The 25,519-nt window shown below is 64.8% G+C and overlaps 3 protein-coding genes across 3 annotated transcripts; 2 read left to right on the top strand and 1 right to left on the bottom strand.

Annotated features, from left to right (window-relative positions):
- Positions 1-935: 935 nt before the first annotated feature.
- Positions 936-10,499, top strand: GTF3C2 (general transcription factor IIIC subunit 2). The gene is made up of 18 exons (XM_039710806.1): positions 936-1,123; positions 1,244-1,547; positions 2,305-2,593; positions 2,993-3,087; positions 3,406-3,483; positions 3,739-3,837; positions 4,060-4,287; positions 4,504-4,615; positions 4,700-4,817; positions 6,638-6,669; positions 6,878-7,007; positions 7,611-7,755; positions 7,997-8,158; positions 8,853-8,940; positions 9,047-9,175; positions 9,346-9,477; positions 9,657-9,764; positions 9,875-10,499. The coding sequence occupies exons 1-18, from the start codon at positions 1,009-1,011 to the stop codon at positions 10,079-10,081; spliced, it is 2,571 nt and encodes an 856-aa protein (XP_039566740.1). The 5' UTR covers positions 936-1,008; the 3' UTR covers positions 10,082-10,499.
- A 113-nt stretch (positions 10,500-10,612) lies between these two features.
- Positions 10,613-14,690, bottom strand: SLC30A3 (solute carrier family 30 member 3). The gene is made up of 8 exons (XM_039710805.1): positions 14,570-14,690; positions 13,074-13,246; positions 12,857-13,003; positions 12,639-12,792; positions 12,008-12,212; positions 11,791-11,896; positions 11,326-11,460; positions 10,613-11,240 (listed from the first exon to the last, which is right to left on the bottom strand). Exons 1-8 carry the CDS (start codon positions 14,656-14,658, stop codon positions 11,095-11,097), a joined length of 1,155 nt encoding a protein of 384 aa, XP_039566739.1. The 5' UTR covers positions 14,659-14,690; the 3' UTR covers positions 10,613-11,094.
- A 52-nt stretch (positions 14,691-14,742) lies between these two features.
- LOC120502863 (uridine-cytidine kinase-like 1) lies at positions 14,743-25,058 on the top strand. Its single transcript, XM_039710804.1, has 14 exons — positions 14,743-14,878; positions 15,106-15,212; positions 15,402-15,572; positions 16,185-16,256; positions 16,579-16,768; positions 16,861-16,922; positions 17,191-17,207; positions 17,861-17,959; positions 23,182-23,275; positions 23,384-23,446; positions 23,537-23,659; positions 23,732-23,839; positions 23,913-24,069; positions 24,189-25,058. Exons 2-14 carry the CDS (start codon positions 15,195-15,197, stop codon positions 24,260-24,262), a joined length of 1,248 nt encoding a protein of 415 aa, XP_039566738.1. The 5' UTR covers positions 14,743-14,878; positions 15,106-15,194; the 3' UTR covers positions 24,263-25,058.
- Positions 25,059-25,519: the final 461 nt, after the last annotated feature.

Below are 25,519 nucleotides of genomic sequence, written 5' to 3'. Positions count from 1 at the left end.
CCCGACCTTGCAGAAGGGACAGACAGGGGCAGAGACTTCGTCCAACTCGGGGTGCGTCAAATTCCTGCTGTAAGTCCGGCTGAACTCCCGGACTCAGCCGGGTGTGACCCAGGCAGCGCTCACCGAGCGGGACCATCTCTGCACCCCGCTCCCGGCGAGGAACCCTTTCATGGGGTATTTCCCTGCTCCTGCAGACCCCGCGTGGGACAGGCCGGGACCATCCCGGCCTCGATGGCAGCAGTCCATAGGCCCCCTTTAGGGATCTGCTGGCCCATTACTGCGGGGAATGGGGATATGTCTCCCGGGCGCGAGCGAGCGCCCTGGGATGCCCCTGAACCCACGGCTAGCCTCGAACCGCGCGCCGGGAGCACGGCCGGACTGCCCTCGCTGCTTTCCCGTCCTGCCGGAGAATCCCAGAGCCCCCGCGCGCCGCCTCCCACACCCGCAGTCCCAGACCCCACGGCTGCCGTGTCCCTCGCCCCGTCCTCGATGCAGGGCCGGGCTGTGCACTGCCCTGTCACTATCAGCGGCAAGCACGGACCGCGAGTGCTTCGGCGCGCGAGTCAGGATCCGCAGGAAACAGAAGCCTTATTCTCGAATAGTTACTTCTCTATCAATAATGTTCAGCTCTGTTGTTAACCACAACCTCGATGCAGGGCCGGGCTGTGCAATGCCGTGTCACCATCGCGGCGAGCAGGGACCGCGAGTGCTTCGGCGCGCGAGTCAGGATCCGCAGGAAACAGAACCCTTATTCTCCAATAGTTACTTCCCTATCAATAAAGTTCAGCTCTGTTGTTAACCACCGGGCGCGGGACAGGCGCGGGACAGGCCCCGGCATGCCGCGCGGCGGGACAGCATTTGCATGGACACGCCCCGCCGGGGCCGGCTCACGCCCCGGCCCACGCCGCGCCCGTCGCGTCCTTGTAACGTCAGCGGTTTGGCCGTCCCCGGTTCCGGTTCGGTGCTGGCGGCGCGGCCCGCACCGGGGCCGCGGCTCTGGGAGCCCCGATGGCGTCAGGCGCCGCCCGCGGGCCGCCGTGCCGGGAGCGGAGTGTCCGGGAGCGGCCGGGACGACGCTCGGGTTCTGCCGGGCGGAGCCGGAGCCGCAGCGGGGAGCGGGAGGGTGAGCAGAGAGCGCTCCGTGTGTACCGGGGCGGGGGCGCGAGCCGGTGCCGCCGCCCGCGGCGCTGCGGGACACCGAGCGTGCCGAGGGGCCTTGCGCTGATTGCGGTGTTTGGGGCAGGGGAGGAGCAGCCGGCGGCGGGTCCGGACTGTGAGCATGGAGCCGGAGCCGCGCAATGCCCGAGGAAAGCGGGGCGGCCCCGAGCCTGTGCCGGCGGCGCGGCCGCGGGCAGCGCCAACGGGGCAGTGCCAGCGCCGCGGGCTGCCGGGCGGCGCGGCAGGAAGGGCAAGGCCGAGGTGCTGCTGCTGGAGCTGTCGCGGGCCCCCGAGCCCGTCCGGGTGGACAAGGCGCTGGGCGGCGGCGAGGAGCGGGACGGCGCCGAGACCCCGCGGGGCGGGCGGCCCAAGAGGCGGGCGGCCAAAGTGTGAGTGGGGGTGACAGCCGGGGCCGGGGGCACTGTGCTCGAGAGACACGTGAGAGAGCTGGGGCGGTCAGCCTGCCTAAGAAAGAGCTCCGGGGAGACCGTGGAGCCTCTTACGGTGCCCAGAGGGACAGGAGAGGGCATTTGGACAAGGGGCTGTAAGGACAGCACACAGGGGAGTGGCTTCCCACTGTGAGCGTTGGTTAGGGAGGAAACCCTTCCCTAACTGAGGCCCTGGCACAGGGTGCCCAGAGGAGCTGTGGCTGCCCCATCCCTGGAAGTGTTCCAGGCCAGGCTGAACCGGCCTTGCACAACCTGGTCTAGTGGGAGGTGTCCCTGCCCTTGGCACGGGGTTGGAGCTGAATGAGCTTTAGAGTCTTCCATCCCAAACCATTCCACGATTCCATGATTCAAGGATCTGCCTCCCCAGAGGGTCTCAGTGTCTGTCCTGTAGGACTTTGTCCCCTGTTGGTGGGATGTACTGATGCCTCACAGACCAATCCTTTCCCACTTTAGGGAATGTGTTTGGATCCAGGAGCCCCTGGCAGGGCGCAGCAGCTGCCTGTGGCAGGAGGAATTTCCTTGGTTCCTGACAGAGCAGGAGCAGCTTGTTGGTGGTAGCAGGGCGAGCTCCAGGGAGTCCAGGGCGGGGGAGACTGCGGGTTCAGTGCCCAGAGCCCGGCCTGGAGGGAGGGAGGCAGGGCTGGCCCGCGCTGTGCCATGCTGCTGCTCACCTGCGGGCGCTGCCCTGGCGTTGCAGGGCTCTGCTGTACCTGCAGGAGCTGGCGGAGGAGCTGATGCCCGCGTGCCAGCCCCCTGCTCCCGCCCAGGGCGCGCCCGAGCCCGGCCAGAGGAAGCGCCGGAGGAGGAGGAGGGAGGAGGACGCGGACAGCGACGACCCCGCAGGAGATGCTGACTTCGTGCCCTCGCAGGAGGTGCTGCAGGCGGAGGAGGAGGAGGAGGAGGGCAGCGACACGCTGCTCAGCGAGGCGTCGGAGCCGGAGCTGGAGGCACCCCGCGGGCACGGCGGGAGGACGGCAGCCACGGGGGTGAGGGCAGGGGCTGGGGCTCTGCCTGGGCCCCGCTCGCCTGTTCCCAGCACGCACAGCTCCAGTGCCCCTGCTGTCCCACAGGGCCCCTGCTGTCCCATGCAGGCCAGCTGGGACGGGGTGGCATGCAGGGGAGGCACAAGGCCAGTGGCAGCCCCGGGTGAGGGCCAGTGGGGACAGGATCAGGGACAGGTGCTCTGGGAGAGGGAGCAGGGAGAGGTGGGGCAGCTCCTGAAGGGGTCCTGGCCTCCTGGCAGCTCCCACAGCAGGGCTGCGTGTCTCCAGCCCAGTGTGGCGTGCTGATAGTGGCTGGGCATAGCTCTGTTCTCGGGGGCTGTGGTGGTTCCTTTGGGACAGGTGGTCCCTCAGGGCTTGCTCTGACTCTGCTCTTGTGCCCAGAGATCCAAGCCCCAGTGCCGAGGCCTCGCCCCCAATGGCTTCCACAACTCCATCATGGCCCCAGTGGAGAAGAGCTCCAGCCTTACCTGCAGCCTGTGAGTGGAAGCTCGGGGTGCCCGAGGCTCAGGGGGGCTGCAGGGAGCAGTGTGTGTGTCCTGGTGCCATCAGTGGCACCGATATAAGAGTGCAGGAGCACGCGCCTTGGCAATGTCAGTATTCTGCTGGGTGGGGTGGGGCACAGTTGGGTCGGGAGGGCTGCAGAGGGCAGGGGCTGTGCTGCAGAAGGGGAGGCTGTGCCACAGCATGCAGGTAGTGCAGGTAGGGGTGCTGCTCGTGCCTGGGGAGGGGCTGTGGGGAGGGGTGCTGGACGTGGCAGGTGCAGGGCCGTGGCTGAGGTCTGGCATGCACTGCAGGCGGGAGCAGAAGCACTCGCAGTGGGAGTTCCCCGACTGGATCCCAGTGGCACACAGGTGGACGTGTCTCTCTGACAGGTACCCTGGGAGCAGGGAGGGAGCAGGGCCAGAGGAGAAGTGGGGCAGGTCCCAGCAGTGGCTGGGGTGAGCAAGAGGATGGGTGGCCTGTGCTCCCACACCCCTCTGTGTGTGCTGTGGGTTTTGGGGGTCTCTTGGATGTGGCTGTGGAGCAGCATGGCCAGCAATGGGGGCTGGGATGGTGCTGGGGCACAGGGCTGTGCTGGGGTGACTGGGTGAGGGCTGGGAGACCCCCTCTCACTTGTGCCTGCACAGCGAGGCTGCCCCGTACCTGCCGGCAGAGGAGAAGTCTCCGCTCTTCTCCGTCCAGCGTGAGGGCATCAAGGATGATGGTGCCTTGTACAGGTTGAACAGGTGTGTGATGGGGTGTCCCCAGGCCAGCAGGCTGTTTGTTGCCTGCCAGGCTGTCCCCCCCTGGCGTGGCAGTGGCTGTCAGGGTGTCCCCAGGCCTGTCTGGGACCAGGGGTTACCCCAGGGCTGCACCCATGGGTTGGGCAGCCAGCCCGTGCCGTGCCCTGGGGTCCCACCAGCCCCTGGCCCAGCTCTGCAGGAGCCTTCACCCCTTTCCACCCACAGGTTCAGCTCTCTGCAGCCCCACCCAGAGCGCCTGGATGTCTCCTTCTTCGTGGGCGGCCCGGTGTGGGCGATGGCGTGGTGCCCGACCCCGGAGGGCTCCGCAGCCCCGCAGTACGTGGCCCTGTCCTGCCACAGGAGCATGGAGGAGACGCACAGCGTGTCTGGGCTTCACTCAGGCCCTGGCCTCCTGCAGCTCTGGGACCTGGGCACGCTGCAGACGGAGCAGGGGTGAGTGGCCAGGCCTGGGGCTGGGGCCTGCCTCGATCTTGTGTCCCTCCATGGCTGCGTGGGTGGTGAGGCTTGTCCTCTCCCAGAGTCCCAGCCACAGCCTGAACCCGAGGAGGCTGTGCTGGTGGCCAGCTCTGCTAGTGGTGTACACTGGAGTGTGTTGGAGCTGCTGGGCACCAGCTGCCGTGTTACTCATGGCCAAACTCACACCCACAGCTCTCCCAGCAAAGCCAGGCTGGCCTATGCCATCGCTGCTGACTACGGCTGTGTGTGGGACATGAAGTTCTGCCCCAGTGGTGCCTGGGAGCCACCCACTGCAGCCCGGATGGTGAGTGCTGCTCGGGGGCTTCCCCGGGTTCCCCAGGGGTCCTGGGAGGTGACCCCATGTCTGAGCCCATCTGTCCATCCCCAGCACCCACAGATGAGCCGGCTGGGCCTGCTGGCCGCTGCCTTCTCAGATGGCAGGGTGGTGGTGTACGCCCTGCCGCACCCCGAGGCCCTGCACCACGCCAAGACAACCCAGGTAAAAGGTAGGAAGAGCCACACCGCCGAGCAGGGGCGTCCTGGCCCTCCTCCACCTGTGCCAGGGTGGGACTGCGAGCCCCGGGCTGGGCTCCTCTGTGCACAGGAGCCTGCTGTGCTGGGGAGCTGCCAGCAGGGCTGTGCCCCAGCCTGGGGGCTGCATGGTGGGGAAGTGAGCCCACCTCCCTGAGATTGGGACCCTCCTGTGCTGGGGAGCTGCCAGCAGGTCTGGGGGCTGCATGGTGGGGAAGTGAGCCCACCTGATCCCCGAGATTGGGACCCTGCTGCCCCCAGCCTGGCATCTGCCACAGGTATAGTGTGGGATCCCAGGCTGCTTTTTGGTGCTGGGGGCCTGCTTTGAGTACCCTTGTGCCCAGAGATCCAAGCCTCAGTGCCAAAGCCTTGCTTCCAATGGCTTCCACAACTCCATTGCTGAATTCCAGTGGAGAAGAGCTCCAACGTTACCCGCAGCCTGTGTGACCAGAGGCCACGTGCAGAGTGCTGCTTTGGTTGTGTCTCAGGGGCACTGCAGCAGCCTGGCTGGGATGTAGCTCCCAGGCAGCCCCCAGGAGCTGGGCCCTGGGAGGGGGTTCTCAGCAGCATCACTGTGGCCACAGCGGGGTGCAGGGTGTGGGGGTGCAGCCCAGAGAGTGTGCCCAGCCATTCCCCATCTCCCTGCCGCCAGAGCTGCTCCCTGCAGTGTGTCTGTGTGTCAGCACAGGACAGGAGGGCTGTGCCGGCGGGGCTAATGGTGCCTGTAATGACTGTGCCGAGCCAGCGGGATTGATGGCCGCGCGTGCTGGCGGCGGGCGCTCAGCCGTGGCCGGCAGGCAGCACTCCCCCGCGGGCAGCAGGGAACGGCTCCCTGTGCCCCCCCGTGCTGGCTGTGCCTGCGCTGCCGCAGCCCCCCCGGCACGGCGGGACGGGCCCCCCCGGCCGCTGCCGGAGCTGCGGCTGCACGCGCGGTGCTTGCGCCTCAGCCTGGGCTGCAGCGCTGCCATCCAGCCACGGGATCACTGCCAGGCTGTGCCGACAGGCCCTCTGGGGGTCCCAAACTGGGGGGCTGTGCTGGCTGGGAACCCGCAGTCCTGTGTTCTGCCTGGCAGAGCTGGGGCTGGTGTCCGTTCTGCATCCTGGCTGCCGCAGCTGTGCCAAGGAGGATGCACAGCTCCTCCGTGTCTCCCCCCACGGCTGCCAGGCTCCAGGCTGTGATGTGCCTGTCTGGTGCTCGCTGTGCTGCAGGACAGCCCCACACTGGGCGTCAGGGACCCCAGGCCCGATGGATGTGGGACAGGTCCCCACAGCACTCTTGTTCAGGGGACAGATTCTCTGTTAGACAGAGCTGGTGCGTGGTGGTCCCGTGGGTATCCTGCCCTGAGCTGTTTGGTGTGGGGTCTCTGCAGCCTGCCCTCCCCAGGAGCACTGCCTGCCTGCTCCAGTCCTGTCAGCCATGGAGCAGATATCCTGCACAGCTGCTCTGCTTCCCTGGAGTGCTCAGAGTCAGGTCTGGCCCCTGTGTGTCACCGTGTCACCTCAGCTTTGGTGCCGGCCATGGTGGGGCAGGAGCCTATCATCTCTGCCTGTGGCATGTTTCAGGGGCTGCTTTCTCCAGTGCACAGGCAGGCCTGGCTCCTGGGAGTCCTGCTGCCACCAGTTTGCTCCTCCCTGTGCTTCAGCTCCTGCTGTGCTGGGGACACTGCTCCAGGGGAATGGCAGGACAGAGACTGGGAGCCCTGGCCAGGGCCGTGAGGAGCTGCAATCCAGGCTCCAGGCAGGGAGCTCCCAGGACAGCCAAAGCCTGCCCTGACCCCCTTCTGCTCTCTTCTAGATGGGTCCCTCCACAAGCACCTTATCTGCAAGGTCAGTGTTCCCTGCCATGGTGATCCCTGTCAGGGCTGGCACCCGGCAAGCCCCCAGCGGTGCAGGTGGCAGAGCCTGGGGAGCCCTGGCACCTGCAGAGTGTTGGAGGGGCAGAGCAGTGTCGCGCTCCCACCCCAGGCATCCTGCTCTTGGGGCATGGATGGCACTGGTGCAGAGCTGTGACCCAGGGCTCTCCCTTGGCTCCCAGGTGCAGTGCATTGCCACACTTCAGGTGGGCTCCATCCAGGCAGGTAATGGATCTGAGTGTGGACAGTGCTTCAGTCTCTCCTGGATGCCTTCCAAGCCCCACCATCACCTGGCAGCAGGGTTTTATGACGGTGAGTCTCTTTCTGTGCCTTGTGGCAGCACTTGGGGAGCAGCCCTCACCCTGGCAGAGGCACTGGAGCCTCAACTGCTCAGCCTCAGCTGGTGCTGGCACCTCTGCCCAGCCCTGGGTCAGGGGAAGGCTTCTCTGGGCTGGCTATTGTTGTTCTGACATACTGCCAGGCTGGTTGCTGGTTGTCCCTGTCTGTTGCTCTGGGCTTATCCACATCTGTTGAGCTTGCCTGGAGAGAGTTTTCTGCTAGGCTTGCAGTGATCCACAGCTCTGTGCTATGCTGCCAGGACCTGCCACCATGCTGTCTGCTTGGAGCCCCAGCTCCAGCCTGGCCACCGTGTCCCATGGCCCTGCCTGTGCTGCTGCTGTGTCCTGCCTCTGTCCTGACCCGCTCTCAGCCCCAGCCCTGCCTCCAGCCTGGCTGCCATGCTCTGCAGCTCCTGCAGGCCTGCCTGTGCTGCTGCTGGTCCCCCACTGAAGCACCTGTGCCCCAGCCCCAGCCCTGCCTCCAGCCTGGCTGCCATGCTCTGCAGCTCCTGCAGCCCTGCCTGTGCTGCTCACCTGTGCCGTTGGCAGTGCCTGATGGACACGAGTCTTTCCACAGGCACCGTGGCGGTGTGGAACCTGCTCACCAAATCCCTGCTGCAGTGCGTGCACCAGCCTGACGCCTCCCTCAAGCTCTACCCTTTCCAGTGCTTTCTGGCCCATGACCAGGCAGTCCGGAGCATTGAGTGGTGCAAAGCTGACAGGTAAGGGCAGGAGCAGGCACAGATGCTGCCAGGAGAGGAACTTCTTCCTTTTGTCAAGAAGGGGTTGCGAGGCCGTGGTGCCAATGGCACTTGGCGCTCTGCAGCACCAGGGAGGTTGGGTTGGGCTTTCCAGGGTGAGGGCAGTTGGGTCACTGCAAGACTGGGGCCGCCTGGGCCCTGTGGTGGGCCAGGGCACGGCTCCGTGCTGGGCTCTCAGTGCTGCCTTTCTCCTGCTGCTCAGCAACTTCCTGGTCACGGTGGGCAGCGATCGCAAGATCAAGTTCTGGGACCTGCGGCGGCTCTACGAGCCCATCAACAGCATCAAGCGGTTCCTGAGCACCGAGGTGGCCTGGCTGCTGCCCTACAACGGCATCACTGTGGCCCAGGACAACTGCTACGCCCCGTGAGTGCTGGGGGCCAGTCCTGCTGCCAGGACCTGGTCCAGCTTCCCTCTCCCTGGGAGGGCTCTCAGTGCTGCCTTTCTCCTGCTGCTCAGCAACTTCCTGGTCACGGTGGGCAGCGATCGCAAGATCAAGTTCTGGGACCTGCGGCGGCTCTACGAGCCCATCAACAGCATCAAGCGGTTCCTGAGCACCGAGGTGGCCTGGCTGCTGCCCTACAACGGCATCACTGTGGCCCAGGACAACTGCTACGCCCCGTGAGTGCTGGGGGCCAGTCCTGCTGCCAGGACCTGGTCCAGCTTCCCAGGGGCCCCTCTGGCTTCCCTCTCCTTGGGGCTGTCCAGCTGTGCCACAGCAAGGACGGGCTCTGCTGTTTTGTGTCACACCGCAGCAGCAAAGCAGGACATCCCCTCTGCCATGCCAGCCTGAGGCAGAGGCAGGTGGACCAGGGGATGGCCTACCCCTGGACTGGGCAGCAGGTGTGCTGCTAAAGGGGTTTGGGAACTCAGTGGGTTCTTGGCCTCTGGGAGCTGCCTTGGCTCTGCTTGCTCTGGACTCTACAACATGTTGCTGGAGCAAGAACAGCCCCCTCACCCTGGGCCAGTTCTGTGGGGAGGTGGGCTGTGCCTGGCTCTTGCATTCCTGGTGACAGCAGAGTCAGGCACCCCAGGCCTCATTCTGTGCCTTCCTCCACAGGTACGGGCTCTGTGGGATCCACTACATCGACGCTGGGTACCTGGGCTTCAAGGCCTATTTTGTGGCCCCTCGCAAGGGCACCGTGTGGGTAAGGGCCAGTGTAGGGCCACTCTGTGCCAGTGGCCAGGCCAGACCCGGCTGGGGCTGGGGCTTGTGGTGGGAACCCCGTGCCCTCCAGCCCTCTGTCCCTGCAGAGCATCTCTGGCTCGGACTGGTTGAACACAGTAGCTGCGGGTGACATCACCGGTGAGCTGGTGGCAGCGGTGCTGCCTGACCTGGCTGTCAACCCCCTCAACATCAAGCGCTCCTCGGACCGCAGATTTGTAAGAGACCATCGTGCCCGGGGGACCCAGCCCTGCACACGGGGCCAGCAGGGGCAGGGAGACCATAGGAATTGTCCTGGGCCCCCATCCCACCGGTGCCTGGTGGTCCTGTCTGCAGAGGAGCAGCAGGGTCTGTGTCCGCCCTGCCCTGAGCCGCCTCTCACCCACAGCCCGTGTACAAAGCTGACCTGCTGCCGTGCAGCCCTGACGGGCGCGAGGGCAGCGAGCAGGCCCTGCCCAGGACCCATCGCTACAGTGACATGGTCGCCAGGAGCTACATCCGATTCCAGGACACCGACCTGGTAGGAGAGGACGGGGCAGCCAGGGTCTGGCCCGTGAGCAGGGCTCCTGGGGCTGTGGCAGGGCCGGGAGGTGCTGCTGGGGCGTCGGGGCAGCCCCTTACCTCGGGCAGGGCTGAGTGATGCTGCAAGCACTGCTGCTGCCTCGGGCCCGCAGCCCAAGGTGGTGCCACGCTTTGCAGCGCAGCTTCCAGAACTTGGCGAGCCGGGAGCCCATGCGCCGGATGCACGTGCAGGAGCTGAAGGCAGAGCTGAGCCTCGACCGCCTGCAGCTGGAGGCCCTCCACAAGGTCAGTGGGCCAGCGTGAGCCCCAGCCCAGCGCTTGGGGGGCTCCGCTCTGCTCTGGGGCCGAGTCCCAGCGCCCCAGCCCCGTCCCTTAGGAGCTCCTCTCTTCCACAGGTGCGCTTCAGCCCCAACCTGGACTCGCAGGGGTGGCTGGTGTCGGGCGGGCAGGCGGGCATTGTGCGGGCACACTGCCTGGCAGGGCTGGCCTCCAGCGTGGGCCACCAGCTGCTCCCAGAGTGCCAGGCCCGCTTCAGCGTCCTCTATGGGGACACGCCCAGCAGCCCTGCCCCTCCTGAGCACTCCCTGCTGCCAGCCGAGTAGGGGTGTGTGTCCCTCGCGCTGCCATGTGCTCACCCTGGGCAGGGCTTGGGGCTGGGGCCAGCTGGGCTGGCATGGGGCTGTGGGCCCTCGGTGCTCTTTCCTGATGGGCGTCTGCTGCAGGAGGGACAGCTGCTCCCAGCCGTTCCCTGGGATGCTCTGGACACTCGTCCTCATGCTCTGGGCCTGGAAAGGTCTGTCTGCACTGTTTGCTCTGAGCTGGGCAGGGGTTGTGGGACCTGGCGTGTCCGGGGCTGAGCTGTGGGTGTGACCCTGTGGAAGCTCTGTGGGCTCCACCAGCGTGGAGCTGTGCTTGTGCTCGCCTCCATCCCCACAGAGGGCAGGGAGGGGCTGGGGGCTGTGGAGTCGCTCACATTGAGCTCGTGTTCAGCTGTGCAGAATAAACGTGGTTGGTTTTGTATGGCTGTGGTGGTACTGGCACCGGGACGGGCATGGCTGGTAGCTCTGGCTCTAGGGGCCCACCCGCAACTCCACCAGTTCCCTCCCCATGCCTCTCTGTCTGCTGCACTGCTGCTGCTGCTCCAACACATTTATTGGCAGCGCTGGCACCGCTGCTGGCACAGATGGACAGATGGACACCAGGGGCACAGGCACGACTCAACAGAGGGAATGGGTCAGGGCCAGGCACAGGAGGATTCAGACAGAGCCCAGGCAGCAGCGTGGGGGGCCGGGGCCAAGGCCAGGTCTGAGGTCCCCCATGGGGGATGTCCCTTCCTGCCAGGACGGACAGGCTCCCTGGGGATGGGTGGTGGGGCAGGATTCCACCTCAGGAGCTGTGGCACAGCAGGGAGTGGAAGATTCCAGGGAGCCCCCGTGCCAGGCCAGGCCATGTGTCCATTCCCCCAGGACACCACACTGGAGTCACCATCCCACCCCACGGCTCCGCAGCCATGGGGTGGGTAGAGGAGGGGATGGGATCTCAAGCACTGCCCGGCTCTAGCACAAGGAGCTGGGGCCAGGGCCATGTCTGGCCCAACATAGCAGCAGGGGGGGTCTCAGGTTCGGGGGTCCTGGCAGTGGGGACAGCCCGCTGACTCCTCCTGGTGCTGCTCCACCTGTACCGTGCACGAGGCAAAGCCAAACCTGCTCTGGAGCCGGGCAGTGACCTCCTGCAGCACCATCTCAGTGTCAGCGCCGGCATCTGGGGGCAGCAGGGCAGGGGGCTCGTTCCTGGCACGGCCGGTGGCCCCCATGGCACCCAGCCTTGCCCTGTGCGGGTCACTCACCCACAGCCACGTGCACCGACACGGCGGCGTGGCTCAGCGTCAGCGCCCAGAGGTGCAGGTCGTGGACACCCCGCACCCCGCGGGCCCCCAGCAGCACCTCCTTCACCGCATCGAACTCCAGGCCCCGCGGCGCCCCTGCCAGCGCCACCTGGTCACACGGGGCCACCCTTGGGCCCGGACACAGCACCCACCTGGGTGAGGCCTCCCGGGGGAAGCCACTGGGGCTGGGGCTTCCCCAGGGGAGCCAGGCTGGGCATGGTGGCCTTGGGGTGAGACAGGCCTCACCTTGGGGCCAATGCACCTGGCTGTGGTGGAGAGGAGGAACTGGGGGGATTCAGGTGGGGCAGGGGAGGCACAGGGGAGGCGAGCTGCCTCATGGGCAAAGTGCTGAGGCAGATGTAGCTCCAGTAGCCCCTGTGCCCACCCTGCACCTGCAGTCTCGCACCCCTCTCACTCACTGCTCACCTTCCATGAGGACCCTGAAGACGTCTCTGAGGATCGTGATGGTGGAGCCAAGGACGAAGACCGAGAAGAAGAGGGTGCTGATGGGGTCTGCGATCTTGCACTGGGGCTGCAGAGAGCAGGGTCTCTGTGAGGCTGGGGGCAGAGCCCACGTGGCACCCTGCGTGGCACTGGGAGAGCTGCTCCCACGGGCAGCACTGGGGCCATCCAGCCCGGGCACCTTGAAGTAGATGATGGTGGCAGCCACGAGGACGCTGACGCTCTGCAGCAGATCACCCACCACGTGGACGAAGGCTGCGCGCACGCTGGTGCTGCCGGGCAGGGGGCTGCAGCTGGGCTGGCAGGCCACAGAGCTCTCCAGCTGCTCGTAGGCCCCCGTGCCATGGCCGTGGCCTGCAGGGGACTGGTGCAGGATGTAGGCCATGCTGGAAAGAGCAGGGCTGGCTCAGTGCCACACTGACAGGGTGTGGGGGCCCTGCTGGCCCTGCTCAGGCAGAGGGGGCACAGGCAGTCACACCTGGGTCTGGGGACAGCGGGAGGAGTGGGGCTGGAGGTGCAGCAGGGCTGGAAGGTGCAGGAACAGGGCAGGAATTGGTCCTGGGGCTCATGACAGGGCTTGGGAGGCACTGCTTAGGGGACTAGGGAATGTGGGGTGTGGGGATGTAGGCACATGGACTGGAAGCCCCGAGCACATGGGGGACAGGGAATGTGGGGGTGGCAGCGCCTGGGGACTCAAGGCTGGTGCACAGGGACATGAAGTGACCTGGGGGCACAGTTGGAGTTCCAGGGGCACAGGGGGCAGGACTCGGCTGATGGGGCGCAGGGAACACGGGTGCACACGTGGGACGTACACCAGATTGACGCCGACGGCGCAGGCGGACGTGGCCAGCATGGCTCGCGCCTCGATCTCGTAGTCGTTGCTGATGATGCGGGCGGCCGCCAGATAGACCAGGGCCGCGGTCACAACCCAGATGGAGAGGACAGAGGCCAGCGCACCCAGTGTCTCTGTGGGGTGAGACCCATCAGCCCCACCCCGGCAGTGGGGGTCCCCCGGAGCCCCTCAGCTCACCTGAGCGGTGCCAGCCAAAGGTCATGCTCTTGGTGGGAGCGCGGTTGGAGACCCAGAGGGAGAAGAGGCTGACGGACATGCTGCCCACGTCCGTCAGCAGGTGGGCTGCGTCCGTCATGATGGCCAGGCTGTGTGCCAGGTAGCCTCCTGCGGGCACAGAGCAGCTGGCACCCCGCCGCCCGCCGGCAGCCCCCCACCCCGGCCCCGCCGCTGTTACCTATCACCTCCCCGACCATGAAGAGGCAGCAGACGGCGCAGGCGACGCTCAGCTGCTGGCGGGCCTGGAGCCTGCCCTGCCCGGGGCTGGGGGTCGGGGGGCTGCAGCGGCAGCGGGGATCAGGAGCCGGGGGAGCCGCCAGTGCTGAGGGGTCTGGAGAGCCTGTGAAGAGACTGGGGGCGGGGGTCACTGCCGGTAACACCGGCTCGGGGCTCCTGCCCAGACCCCCCGAGGGTCCTGCTGCTGCCCTCCTGTATGCAGCCGGGCAGTCGGTGGGGCACCGGCCGAACCCCCCAGCGGGACGAGCAGCCACGGGAGCGGCGGCGACAGGAGGCGGTGGCCCGGGGCTCCCGCCGGAACCCAAGACGGGACTGGCGCGGGTACCCGCGGGGAGCTGCGGGTGGGAACGAGGTGTTGCGCCCGGGGCAGGCTGCGGGACGTGCCACCGGTGCGGAGACGGGGCGTGGGGAAGGGGCGGCGGGGGCCGGGTCCCGGTGCGTGGGACAGCAGTGCGGGAGCGGGGACGGGCAGCCCACCGGGACGGGGGCTCACGGATGAACGGTACCGGTGTGGGCGGGTGATGGATGGATGGCACCGGGTGCGTGGGAGACGTTTGGGCGCCGATAGGTGCGGGACGGACACCCGAGGGGGGGCGAGGCTGGCGCACGGTGGGACTGGTTCCGCTTGAGCGGAGGTGCCGGTGGCGGGGTGACGGTGCAAGTGGCGGACGGTCAGGGCTGGCGCGGGGACTGCGGAGGTGCCGTGTCCGCTCGGATGGATGAAGGCACGGGCGCGGGCGGGGACGGACGTGCCGGCGGTGCCGGTGCCGGTGCCGGGGGTGGGAGCTGCGCGGCGTGCCGGGGGCTGCGGGTGCCGGGGGAGCCGAGGGCGATGGGGGCGATGGAGGTGCCAGGGATGATGGGCGAGCAGGTGCCGGCAGAGCGGGTGCGGGAGGACCGGGGGTTGCAGATGCGGGAGGTAATGGAGGTGACGGTGCGAGGAATTGCCGGGGACCCCGGGGGTGACGGGGTGCCGCGGGTGGTGGTGCCAGGGTGATGGGGGTGCCGATGGTGGAGGTGCTAGCGCCGGTGATGGGGCTGTCGGGACCATGGTGTGCCGGTGCTGGTGGACGTGCCGGCGGTGACCGGCGTGTCGGAGGTGCCGGGGCGATGGGGGTGCCGGTGATGGGAGCACCGTCGGTGCCGGAGGCGCCGGTGATGGAGTTGTGCTGGCGGTGGTGGGGGTGCCGGGGCAATGGGTGCCAGGGCAATGGGTACCAGTGATGGGATGCCGGGGCGATGGGTGCCGGGGTGATGGGTGCCGGTGATGAGGTGCCGGAGTGATGGGTGCCGGGGTGATGGGTGCCCGGGTGATGGGTGCCGGGGTGATGGGTGGCGCGGTGATGGGTGCCGGGGTGATGGGTGCCGGGGCAATGGATGCCGGGGTGATGGGTGCCGGTGATGGGTGCCGGTGATGGGTGCCGGTGCCGGCGGTACCTCTTGAGGCGGAGGCTGCCGTCGGCGCGGCCGCCCCGCGGGCTGACCAGGCGGGCGCTCTCGGTGCCGGTCCATTCACGGGGCTCCATCCCGGGAGCGAGCGGCACCGCGGGCACCGGCCCCGCCGCGTGGGCTCGCTGCTCAGCCGGTTGCCGCTGGCGCCCGCCCCGGCCCCGCGGCGCCGCACCGCCAGCCAGTGCAAGCCGGAGCCGCCGCTGCTGCGCACCAGCAAACGGACTATCTACACGGCCGGGCGGCCGCCGTGGTACAGCGAGACCGGCGCGCCCGTGGATGAGGCCTTTGTCATCGGTGAGCGGCGGGACGGGGCCGGGCCGGGGATGGCGATGGAGCCGAGACGGGCCGGGGAGGGGATGGAGGCCGGGCCGGGGCCAGGGTCGGAAGTGGTGGGACGAGGCCCGAGGGTCGGCCAGGGAGGGGCTGGGACCGGGACCGGGACCGGGACCGGGCTGGAACCGGAGCCGGATCCGGGGCCGTGACGGATCCGGGCCGGGGCGCCGCCCCGCCGCTCCCCGCAGGCCTGTGCGGCGGCAGCGCCTCGGGCAAGACCACGGTGGCGACGCGGATCATCGAGGCGCTGGACGTGCCCTGGGTCGTGCTGCTCTCCATGGACTCCTTCTACAAGGTGCGGGCGGCGCAGCGCTGAGCCGTGCCGCGCCCGCGGTTCCGCTGTGCCGCCGGGCGCTGCCGGTGCTCGCGGTGCAGGGAGCGGGCGCGGCTCTGAGCAGGGCTGGCGCCCGTGGGTGCCGGGATCCGGCGCGGTGCTGGGTGTCCCGGTGTCCGGCGCGGTGCTGAGCGCCGCCGGTGCCTGCAGGTGCTGGATGAGGGGCAGCAGGCGCTGGCAGCCCGCAGCGACTACAACTTCGACCACCCCGATGCCTTTGACTTCGAGCTGCTCGTCAGTGTCCTGCGCAAGCTCAAGAAGGGCAAGAGCGTGAAGGTGCCGGTGTACGACTTCACCACGCACAGCCGGCGCCGCGAGTGGGTGGGTGCCAGGGGTCGGGCTGGGCCTGGCTCAGGGTCCCGGGAAGGGGGAATGCCTCTGCAGGGCCTGGAGGGCTGAAGGGAGGGGACAGCTGGGGTCATCAGGAGTGGGGGACTCATTCGGGAGAGACTGTGGGTGGATGTGCAAACAGGGCACTGCAGATATGAGGGAGGGACTCAGTGTGGAGAGGTGCTGGGACGATAGCAGTGAGCAGAGGCTTGGGGTGAACCCCTCTGGGCCCTGGAGGGCTGAAGGGAGGGGACAGCTGGGGTCATCAGGAGTGGGGGACTCATTCGGGAGAGACTGTGGGTGGATGTGCAAACAGGCCAGTGCTGATATGAGGTGAGGAGGATAGCAGATAGAGAGGTGCTGGGAGGATAGCAGTGAGCAGAGGCTTGGGATCTAGAGCAAGGTTCAGGGTCTGTCCTGGCCTGGAGCATCATGCACAGGGATCAACTGGCTCCAAGGCATTGGGTGCTGCAGGACAGTTATGGGGAGCCCCAGCACAGTGGTGATACCCCAGGGGGGTCAGTGCCCTGTCTGCGTGTCAGTGTTGGTGCTGCTGTGGCGTGTGAGAGAAACAGGACAAACCCAGATCCTGTCTGCCTGCAGAAAACAGTGTATGGGGCCAACGTCATCGTGTTTGAGGGGATCCTGGCCTTCGCCAACAAGGAGCTGCTCAAGGTATCGCTGCCTCAGGTGGCCGCTGGCCCGGAGGGGATGTGCTGCAGCAGGACAGGCGCTGGCCTGGGTGCCACTGCAGCAGTGGGGCTGTGCAGGGACAGGTCCCTGCGCTTGCTGGGGAGGTGTCAGAGCCCTCAGGGGAGGTGATGCCGGGTGTCACTGCAGCAGTGGGGCTGTGCAGGGACAGGTCCCTGCGCTTGCTGGGGAGGTGTCAGAGCCCTCAGGGGAGGTCATGCCGGGTGCCACTGCGGGGCGGTGCAGGGGAGTAACGCAGGTACGGTGAGAGCTGCATAGGGGGTGCTCACCCCTCCCAGTTTTCCAGCTGCTGGACATGAAGGTGTTTGTGGACACGGACTCCGACATCCGCCTGGTGCGGCGGCTGCAGCGCGACATCATGGAGCGCGGGCGCGACGTCGCGGGCGTCATCAAGCAGTACAACAAGTTTGTGAAGCCGGCCTTCGAGCAGTACATCGAGCCCACCGTGCAGGTTGCCGACATCGTGGTGCCCAGGGGTGAGGCCAGAGCCGAGCCTGGCGTGGGGAGCGGGTGTTGTGGGGCAGGGGGTTAGGGTTTTCCCCACCTGCCTCCTCTGCTTCACCCTCAGGTGGGGAAAACTTTGTGGCGCTGGACCTCATTGTGCAGCACGTGCACAGCCAGCTGGAAAAGGTGAGCCAGGGCTGGGAGGAGAAGGGCCTTGCATGCAGAGGGCAGGATGTGGCTGCACACAGACCTGTGCTCTTGGAGCACCTGGGGGGGTCTTGATATCACCTCTCTTCTCAAAAGGCCCCAGCATGGTGCCTGGGGGAGCAGATCTGTGAAGTGGGCACTGGGGAGGAGGGTGGGAAGCCACTGGGCTGTGGTGGTGGCTGTGAGTGACTGACAGGGTGTCCTTCCTGTTCCCCTGTGCTGCGCCGGTGACCCCTGCACCACCCAGCGCGAGATTACAGTCAGGTACGTGGGACCCGCCGCTGCAGAGGGGCCTCTTCTGGGCTGGGGGGCTGCTGGCCCCCACTGGATTCCGAGTCTTGCTGCCTCCGTGTCCCTGCTGGCAGAGCTTGCTGAGGTGCCTGAGCGTAGCTGCTCCTCCCCAGTGCTGCAGGGGCTGTGGTCAGCTCCTTAGGGCTTGTGTGGCTGCAGCTCTGGGCTCTGTGTGACACGTCCCACACTGTGGCTGATGCATGTGGCCAGCTCCCTGCCCTGCTCCTGTCCTGGCTCCTGAGTTACCCTGGGCTGCTCACTTCTGTGGGAGAAATGCCCTGCAGGGTCGCTGTTCCTGGCAGTTCATGTCCCCTTTGAGCAGGACAGCCCTTGTCCCTTGTGGTGCACAGCCCGGTCCCAGGGTGCAGGGGAATGTCCTGCCCTGCAGAGGCTGCAGCAGCAGTGTGTGTGGTCTGGGAGGTTCACCCCAGTCTTTTTGGGTAGTCCAGCTCTGGGGTGCCAGACTTGGGGCATTCCTCAGGATCCAGGCGGGAAGGCCAAGCACAGTGCTGACCTTTCAGAGGGGTTCTTCTGGAGCCTTCCTTTGGCAGGGCCGTGTCCCTCCAAGGGCCCAGGGCTGTGGGTGTGCGTGTGCTGCACAGCTCTGAGCCCCTTCCTCCCTGCAGGGCAGCCCTGGCCTCCGCCCACCAAGGACAGCCCCTGCCAAAGACTCTGAGCGTCCTGGAGAGCACGCCGCAGGTGCGGGGCATGCACACCATCATCAGGTACGTCCCTGCCCCGGGCCCTGCTCTGGGCTGCTTGGTGGGGTCACACCACAAGGCCTGGTGTGAGTTTCTCCCCTGTGCCCCTGGACTGCAGTCATGGGGGTTGGCCTGGAGCAGAATAGCTGAATGGAGCTGGCCCTGGCCCCATGGGCACTTCTCTGGTGACCACACCTCTGCACATCTGCACATTTGGGTGATTCCTGAGCCAAAGGCAGGCTTTTCCTGCAGTGGGAGGGGACTGGTTGGCCCTTTCCTCACTGGAGCACAGGTGGAGCAGCTGGTGGCAGGCAGCAAGGTACCCCCTGCCCCTCTTCCAGGGCACTTGGGTTTAGAGCTAGCTTAGAGAAGGGACCTGGGCAGCTGCTTCTGTGACTTCACCACTCCTGATCTTTTCTTTCCCCTCGGATGCTCCTTTTTTTGCAGGTGACAGTAGCATCAGTTAGTGAAGGGTCAAGGACTGAGGCCTTTAGGATTACAGAGAGGTTCATTGTTTTTGCAGCTGCAGAACCTGACAGCCCCAGGTGTGTTTCTCCACAGCAGAGAGGGGATGCTGAGCTCACTCAGGTCCTCCTGTGCCTCTCATGCTGTGGCTGCTATGGCACCTGTGTATTGGTTTGAAGGGTGTCAGCTCATGTCCTTGTGAGAGACCTGAGAGGGCTGAGTGCACTTCCAGTAAGCTCGCAGAGGATATCAAGTGGGGTGGGATGTGGATCTGCTGGAGAGCAGGAAGGCTCTGTAGAGGGATTGGGACAGTCTGGATCGATGTGCTGAGACCATCAGCGTGAGGATCAACAAAGCCAAGTGCCAGGTCCTTCCCTTGGGTCACAACAGCCCCATGAAGCACCCCAGGGTGAGGCAGAGGGGCTGGAGAGGCCAGGGGAGTGTTGGTCAGCAGTGGCTCAACACCAGCCCAGGTGGGCAAGAGGCCAGTGGCACCTGGGCTGTCCCAGCTGGGCACTGCTGGGGCACCTCCAGTCTTGGGGACAGTTCTGGGCCCCTCCTGATAAGAGGGACATTGAGGGAGCGTGTCCAGGGCAAGGGATTTAGCTGGGGAAGAGAATGGAGCCCTGGGAGAGGGGAGACCTTCTCATTCTCTATAGCTTCTGACAGGAGGATGCAGCCAGGTGAGGGTCAGGCTCTGCTCCCATGGAAAAAGGGACAGGATAACAGGAAGCTGCCTCAGGCTGCTCTGGAGGAGATTTAGGTTGGATATTGGGAGCAGTTTCTTCAAGGAAAGGATTTTCCAGCCTCAGCACAGCTACTCCAGGTAGTGATGGAGTCCCCATCCCTGATGGAATTTAGAAACCACATGGATGTGGCACTTGAGGGTGTGGCTAGTGGTGGCCTTGGCAGTGCTGGGGGAGGAGCTGAACTTGATCTCAAAGGGCTTTTCCAACCCAAACAATTTATGATGTTCTGATACTCGTGACCACATACAGGCTGGGCACCGCCTTTCCTTCTCCTGACTCCTTCCTCCTGTGGAAGCACAGGCTCCAAGGCAGTAGGACAGGTGATGTGGCACGTGAGGTGTGCCAGCAGAGCCCTGTGCCAGTGCCCGTGTCCCTCCCCCGGGCTGTGGCTCCACCTTTGTACCACAAGTGCTTGATGACCTTAATCCGGAGGCTCAGGGCTGTGCTGGGCTGCTTGGGGGTGGGTTGGCTTTGCCTGGGGCTGCAGGGCTTTGGCACCACTGGCCTCACGTGGCTGTGCAGGAGCAGGGCCAGGGGTGGTGGGGAGGGTGTATAAAAAGTGCCACATTTCTGAGGAGCAGCGGCTCAGCCTGTCAGCTGCCCCCTGGAATCCTGCTGGGCCAGTGCCTTTCCCAAACCTCTGAGCTGAGGAGCTCTGCTGGCTGGCTGTGCCAGGGCACAGCGAGGCAGCATGTGTTTCTGGTGAGAATTGGTGGCACTTGTTGGCTTCTGTGTCACTTGGGCATGGCATGGGGCTGTTGCTGGTTACCACATGTCACCCTCTGCTCCCGAGGTGCTGCTTTTGCCTGCTGCCCTTCTCTCAAGCTCTCAGAGAGCTCCAGGCTGGTGAGACTCAAACACACCTTTAGCCACATTTCCTGCACCTCCATGTGCAGTTATTGCATCTTAGCAGATCTGTCTCTTGTCTTTATTAATGTATTTCATGTTTAGACTCATGTGTTTATTATATTTTGTCAGTGAAACAACCTCACAACTATGAGTTCTACAGTCTTTCATTAGCAAAACACAAAGTAGCTATCTTTTGTTACAAAGTCTTTTAAGGCTAAACTGTCTAATTAAAAAATAACACTTAGATTATTTTCCTTTTAACCTAATAACTAATCTCTCAAACCTATAATGTAGACTTTTCTGTTTAATTACAAAACATCGCCCAAACCTATGAAAAAGAAAGAAGAAAAAAGTAAAAAAGAACAACTTCTACTCTAAAACTTCTATCTTACTTCATATTTATTTCTATATTCTAAAACCCCATACTCTGAGTTTTCCACCCTGTAATATTACAGACTTCTAGCCAACTACACGCTCATAATCCTAGTGCTATTAATTAATTTTAGAAGTCTTCTCCACAACCTCAAGTCAAATACAGTACTGTCTTACAAGTCTGCCTTTCAGCACAGAAAATTTAAAATTCCCAGCATCTGAAGTTCCAACTTCATGCAGTGGTTTGGGTGGGAGGGACCTTTGGAGGCTGCCTAGCTCAGCCCCACATCAGCAGGGACCCTTCCCCTGCAGCAGGCTGCAGCTCTGCAGTGCTCCCACAGCACAGCCTTTCTGGGTGCCTGGACGTGTCCAAGCCAGCACCACCACAGCAGAGCTGTGAGCCACGTTCTGCTCTCTCCTGGTGCTGTCTGGTGCTTCCCAGAGCAGCTCTAGGGTGTCAGTCCTGCATGCTGGCCAGCACCATTCCCTGTGGCCCCACTCCTCGGGCTCCCCAGTCTGACTGCTGGGAGGGTGATGCTGGCAGCACACGAGCATCAGCGTGGTAGATCAGGCTGGCAGCTGGGGAAGCACTCTCTAGAGCAATTTTCTGCTCTTGTGGAGAGACAGAAACTGAAAATGAGTCCCACAGTGGAATAGCTGCAGTTTGAGTCATGAGGCTGAGAATAGATGGAGTATGAAGGATGCAGTGTGAGGAAGAGGAGAATGGTACCCATTGCAGAGGGCACATTACATGGGATACTGGGCAGGAGTTCTTCATGAGGGTGGTGAGGCTCTGCCGCAGGTTGCGCAGGATAGCTGGCTGCCCCAAGGGCAGGCTGGACAGGGTTTGGGGGAACCTGCTCTGATTGAAGGTGTGGCTGCCCATGGCAGGGCCGGGGGACAAGGTGACCTTTAAGGTCCCTCCCAACACAAACCGTTCTGTAACCCATTCATGCCCAGGTACAGGTGCCTGGCTGTACCAGCTGGCTCTCAGCTGCAGACAGTCCAGTTTATGCACAGAGATGATGCTGTGATCAGGCCCCAGGCAGATGCTCCTGGTCCCTCTGTCATCTCCTGGGCATGCTAGGGAAGGCTGAGCTTTCAGGAGTGCCAGCTGCAGGCTCCCAGTGTGCTGAGGTTCATCTGCCTCCTCTGTGGATAGGAGCAGTGTGTTTCCTCAGGCTTCACCCAGGCAGTGATGCCATGGGGTGAGGGGGCTGCAGTGGGGACAGCGATGTCCCCACATTGTGCCCTGCCAGCTGAGGGGGTGGGATGGTGGCACTGCTGGATCCTGGTAAGCTGCTGCTGCCCAGCATGTGCAGGCTGCCCTCCCTGGCACAGCCCTTCCCCCTGCCCTGCTGGCTCCCTGGGCAGGGAGAAGTTTCATGGTTGTGTCTGCCCTGGAGTTCCCCAGGGGTTCCCCATCCCCGGAGGTGTCACTGTTAGGTTGGATGTGACGTACACACGTGTGATCAGGGTTTAAGCCCCTCCATACAGAGGCACCTCTGCCGGAGCAGTGTGGGGCCTGTCCCACCCAGCCAGGGGCCAGCACAGCCGGGTGGGTCCCAGTGGGGACAGCTGGCTGGGACAGGAACAGGCTGCAGGGGCGGCAGGGAGGCTGCTGGCTCGTGCTGCTGCCAGGCTGCTGTGGGTGGCTGTGTGGGTGCAGCCCACCTGTGAGTGCTTGCTGACAGCTCACTCTGGGAGCTGTAGGCAGGGTCTTCCAGACCAGAATTGGTTTTTTTGCCTTCCCTGAGGGTGCTGGCTGTGCCCAGGGGTTTGGGAATGCCTGTATGCCATGGTCACTGCCGATGCTCAGCTGTGAGTGACCCTGGAATGGCTGCAGGAGCACACGAGGACAGCAGTGACTGCTCGTCCTCCTCCAGGCGCCTCCGTGGGGGTGTCTGTCATCCACCGAGGTGTAAGAAATGGCAGATGATGTCTTAAAATACTGAGTGAAAATATTCAATGTCCTTCTGCCTCTTAGGAGTGTTGCCAGCTCCACTTCTTCCATCTGGGAATGTGCAGGTGTCTGTGGGACTTCTTTGTCCTCATGTTCCCCACGAGGCTGGTGGCCAGGGTATTCTCAGTAGGAAAAATAACCTACTTTCCCTCTGCTGTGGGGTTAGTGCCCTGCATGCAGGGCTGGCTTTTCCCCCTCTGGGGGATGAGAGAGGCTTCCTGGGAACTGCAGCCCCATGGCAGCTTTGTTCTGGTTTGTATTTGTTATACATCTCAGTGCCTTCAGTACATCAGAGCTGTGGGAAGGGCACACGATGGGTATTTCAGAGTCACCTGGTTCTTAGCAGTGCTTTCTCTGACTTGGGATGTAGAGGGGAGAGCTGGGGACATGTTCAACTCTTTTCTGTCACCCAGCATGCTCAGCCAAGGTGCACTATGTCCCCTTCCACAGCGGGGTCCCAGCCTATCCTGGCTCTGCTCCTGTTCTGCCCGGGCTCCCCAACACTCACCCACTGCTCCTGAGTTTGTGCTGCCCCAGGGCTGATGGTCCTGCCTGACCTGTTCCTACTCCCCATTCTCCCAGCTCTCTCTGATGTCTGTAAGTGGTGCTGCACCTCCCTCCCAGGGTAGCTAAGCCACTCTCTTGCCTCTGTAGTCCTGTCTAAGACAGAAGCTGAGGTTTCAGTGAGCCGTGCAGTGCTGGTGATCACTGACTGTGTCACTCCAAGAGTGCTCTGGTTCCCACAGACTGGGGCTACTGTCCATGCTCGTTGGCCCCTGGAGCCCCACGTGTGGTCTGCAGGGACAGCAGGGGCTCTGTTCCTACCTCACCTGTGCCATCCCTCCCAGGAACAAGGACACAACCAGGGACGAATTTATCTTCTACTCCAAGCGCCTGATGCGGCTGCTGATCGAACATGCCTTGTCCTTCCTGCCCCTGAAGGTGAGTGCCCACTCCTGGGTGTAGCCACAGCCCCACCCCATCTGCCCTGCTGGCTGCCCCCAGTCCCAGGGCTCTGGCTGCCCCCACTCTGTGCTCCCCTTTCTGCAGTCGGTCACGGTGGAGACGCCCCAGGGCACCATGTACGAGGGGAAGCGGTTCCACAGGCAGCGGGTGAGACACGGTCCCTGCTCCCCGTGAGAGCACGGCTCCTGGCTCAGCACGCACCAGGAGCACCCAGCACGTGTCCTGCCCCTTTCCCAGATCACCGGCGTGTCCATCCTGCGGGCAGGTGAGACCATGGAGCAGGCCCTGACCGCTGTCTGCAAGGACATCCGCCTGGGCAAGATCCTCATCCAGACCAACCTGGACACGGGGGAGCCTGAGGTGAGTGCTGCTGCAGCCTGGCACGCGGCCGGGCACCGCTGGCACCTCACCAAGCCCTTCCTTCCCCCCCAGCTGCACTACCTGCGGCTGCCCAAGGAGATCAGCGAGGACTACGTGATCCTGATGGACAGCACGGTGTCCACGGGGGCCGCGGCCATGATGGCCGTGCGCGTGCTGCTGGTGAGCGCCGCGCCGCGGTGGGGCAGGGCGTCCTGGGGGCCCAGCTGGGCTCTCACCTCTCCCTGTGCCGCAGGACCACGACGTGCAGGAGGACAGGATCTTCCTGCTGTCGCTGCTGATGGCGGAGATGGGGGTGCACTCCGTGGCCTACGCCTTTCCCCGCGTCCACATCATCACCACCGCTGTGGACAAGCGGGTCAACGAGGAGTTCCACATCATCCCGGGCATTGGTGAGGGGGACCAGGGTGTGCTGCAGCTCGTGGCTGGGCCAGCAACCCTAGGGCAGCCTTGCCAGGACTCTGGTGGGGCTGGTGCTGCTGCCCCTTCACTTTGTCCCTTTCTCTGCCAGGTAACTTTGGAGACAGATACTTTGGCACCGATGGCCCCTCGGCCTGGTGTGAGAGCGACAGCATGGACTGCTGAGCTGGCTGGCCACAGGAGCACGGGCTAGGCTGGCTGCAGGGCTGGCCCCCATCCCTGTCCCCAGGAGAGGCCCTGAGCTGCCAGCTGTGCCCGCCTGCCAGCCCCTGGCTCTCCAGACCTGCACGACAAGCTGCTGCTGCTGCTGGTCTCCCTCCGCCCCAAAGGACCAATCCTCCCCAGGGAGGAGGAGAAGAGAGGGATGGCCTCTCCTGCGGACCACGGAGGGGATATTTAGGGACATTCCTTGCTCAGAGCCCTGCCCCTGGGCCTGGGCCAGCCGTGCCTCCAGAGGGAGTGGTGGGCTCCCTGCGGCTGTGCCTGGGGGGTGCTCACCTGCTACCTGGGGCAAGACGGGGATGGGGTCCAGTCCAGGTGAGCTCCATGCCTGGAATCTGTATTTATTTATATTTATTGTGGGCAGCCTCCAGCTCCAGTGGGACCCTCTGACATCAGGGACTGGACCTCATGGATCCACCCTGTCCCTGCCAATCCACACTCCATCCCCGGTCCCGGGAGCTGGGGGTTGGCATGGGGCTGCCTTCCCGGTGCTGTCCCACCCCCGGTGCGCAGAGTGCTGCCGGTGCCCGGGGAGTGGTGAGGTGTCCCCGGTGCTGCCCTTGTTGCTCAGGTTCTTTTTCCAAAGGGCAGCGGCAGCCTTGCCCCCCTCGCCCCCGCCGCCGGTGGCAGCAGGCGGGTCCGGGGGCGGGGGTCTGTCCCCGCAGCCCGCGCTGTCCCGGGCCCGACCGTGCCCCCCAGCCCCTCGCCGCCGTTTTGTACCATTAAAGGAGCAGCGCGATGCCCGTGTGCCGCCTCCTGCTGCCGCCGCGCCGGGCTCGGGCAGTCCCTGGGGCCGGGCCCCGTACCGGCTATCGTGGCACTGGCCGTGCCCCGGGCCGTGCCCTGTACCGGGTACCGTGGGACTGGCCAGGCCCTGTACCGGGTGTCGCCGGCCGGGCCGTGCCCTGTCCCGGGTGTACCGGGTGGCACCAGGAGGACCGTGCCCTGAACCGGCTGGGCCGTGCCCTGTACCGGGTGTCGCCGGCCGGGCCGTGCCCTGTACCGGGCTGGGCTGTACCGTGTACCGGCCGGGCCGTGCCGTGTACCGGGTGTCTCCGGGCGGGCCGTGCCCTGTACCGGGTGTACCGGGTGTCTCCGGCCGGGCCGTGCCCTGTACCAGGTTGGGCTGTACCGTTTACCGGGCGGGCTGTGCCCCGTACCGGGTGTCGCCGGCCGGGCCGTGCCCTGTACCGGGCTGGG

The sequence above is a fragment of the Passer montanus genome, unplaced genomic scaffold, assembly GCF_014805655.1.
Source record: "Passer montanus isolate IOZ18808 unplaced genomic scaffold, ASM1480565v1 scaffold232, whole genome shotgun sequence".
Taxonomy (NCBI): domain Eukaryota; kingdom Metazoa; phylum Chordata; class Aves; order Passeriformes; family Passeridae; genus Passer; species Passer montanus.
This window is presented reverse-complemented; position numbering and strand designations above follow the sequence as displayed.

Coding starts and splice junctions, on each gene's coding strand:
- GTF3C2 (XM_039710806.1), top strand. CDS start 1,009: ATGGCGTCAGGCGCCGCCCGCGGGCCGCCGTGCCGGGAGCGGAGTGTC. Junction 4,818..6,637: donor CAAGACAACCCAGGTAAAAG/GTAGGAAGAGCC, acceptor GCTCTCTTCTAG/ATGGGTCCCTCCACAAGCAC. Junction 9,176..9,345: donor GCTCCTCGGACCGCAGATTT/GTAAGAGACCAT, acceptor TCTCACCCACAG/CCCGTGTACAAAGCTGACCT.
- SLC30A3 (XM_039710805.1), bottom strand. CDS start 14,658: ATGGAGCCCCGTGAATGGACCGGCACCGAGAGCGCCCGCCTGGTCAGC. Junction 12,793..12,856: donor CTTTGGCTGGCACCGCTCAG/GTGAGCTGAGGG, acceptor CTCACCCCACAG/AGACACTGGGTGCGCTGGCC. Junction 11,461..11,790: donor CTTCAGGGTCCTCATGGAAG/GTGAGCAGTGAG, acceptor TGGCGCTGGCAG/GGGCGCCGCGGGGCCTGGAG.
- LOC120502863 (XM_039710804.1), top strand. Junction 23,447..23,536: donor AGCGGTTCCACAGGCAGCGG/GTGAGACACGGT, acceptor CCCCTTTCCCAG/ATCACCGGCGTGTCCATCCT. Junction 24,070..24,188: donor CCACATCATCCCGGGCATTG/GTGAGGGGGACC, acceptor TTTCTCTGCCAG/GTAACTTTGGAGACAGATAC.